General features: G+C 59.0%; 1 protein-coding gene across 1 annotated transcript in view; it reads right to left on the bottom strand.

Moving 5' to 3' along the window:
• Window positions 1-1,228: 1,228 nt before the first annotated feature.
• Window positions 1,229-1,389, bottom strand: part of KIF14 (kinesin family member 14) — a 30,227-nt gene continuing 30,066 nt past the window's right edge. The window contains exon 25 of the mRNA XM_015568445.1: window positions 1,229-1,302. Within this exon, the coding sequence (XP_015423931.1) occupies window positions 1,229-1,302 (74 nt within the window). The remainder of the gene's footprint in view (window positions 1,303-1,389) is intronic.

Raw genomic sequence — 1,389 nt, forward strand, 5'->3', positions numbered from 1 at the left:
TAAAGCCTCGGGGTTAAAGGTCGCAAAGGCCAAATGCACTGCAGCCCGGAGTTTTTGTTTGTTTTTAAATATATTGTTATTGATTTCAGAGAGGAAGGGAGAGGGAGGGGGAGAGACATCAAGGATAAGAGAGGATCGTGGATCGGCTGCCCCCTGCACGCCCCCCACTGGGGATCGAGCCTACAACCCGGGCCTGTGCCCTGACAGGGTATCAAGCTAGGACCTCCTGGTTCAGAGGTCGATGCTCAACCACTAAGCCACACCGGCCAGGCGCTATATAGCAAATTTGAGTCAAGAATAAAGTGAATAAAACAAAACAAAACCAAACATAAAAACCCTAGGCCAAGAGACACTCTGCAGCTGACAGGATGTGGTAAGAGTTTTCTTTGTCACGTTTATTGGGCACATGATTCCAGCAGCAAGTACCTTTCCCACCGCGCGTTCACACACTGCGTAGCAATTTATTTCGAGTATAAATACGTAAATACACAGCAATTTACAAAAGACCCCACGTGGCTTCTGGCCACTGAAGTCGTGCGGCAGCAGAAGGTAACGGTTAAATCCTGAACGTGAAGTTAAAAACCACGCCACCGATGCTCTAGCAAGTTCGCCAAACAGGTAGAAGCTTCCGGAAAAGTCCTCACGGGGACAGAGCCCGAGGGGCACCCGGCAGGGCACTGCCTAGAAACACACACACACAGGGCGTCACGGAGGGCGCAGCCCACACGCCAAGAGTTAAAGATGAGAAAGAGAGCAGATTCGCTGCCGGGCACCACCTCAAAGCCCCCGGAGAGCCACGCGAGGCCTCCACGTGGTGACGGCGTGGCCCGCGCGCCCACCAGCTGCCCCGACAAGGGAACGGGACGCACTCAGGGGCGAGGCCAGTTCCCGAGGGCCACCAGCCGGCACGGGCACCCGCCCGGGAAGCGGTGGGAGAGGATAGGCTGTCGGGGTGCCCCCGACGCCACTCCGTGTCACTGCGGGGTCCCAGGAGGCCTGTGCGACCACCCACGCCAGAGGTCAGATGGGGTCCCTTACAGGAGAGCCCAGGGGAACAGCCTGTCACCTGATGGTGGACACGATGGTGTTTTGTAAACTGTGAAAAGGCACACGGACCCTCCATCTCCACCAGATCCCGTGCAAACGCTCCCGTGACACCTGCCCCAGAACCAGCAGGACCCCCGGGAGCTGAGCTGGCTCTGCGCTCGGCCCGCGGGTCTGGAAGGAGTCACTCGGCCCTGCGCTGGGACAGGCACAGGAAGCTGACCCGCTGTGAGCGGTCACTGCGTCGCTGGCTGCGATCTGGACAGACACCGGAGGACGCCCTTGAGCAGGCGGCACACCCGCCCTCGGAGGAGAGCGGAGACCGCAGAGCCCAGGCTCTGCCGC

This window comes from Myotis davidii, unplaced genomic scaffold (genome assembly GCF_000327345.1).
Source record: "Myotis davidii unplaced genomic scaffold, ASM32734v1 scaffold685, whole genome shotgun sequence".
Lineage (NCBI taxonomy): Eukaryota > Metazoa > Chordata > Mammalia > Chiroptera > Vespertilionidae > Myotis > Myotis davidii.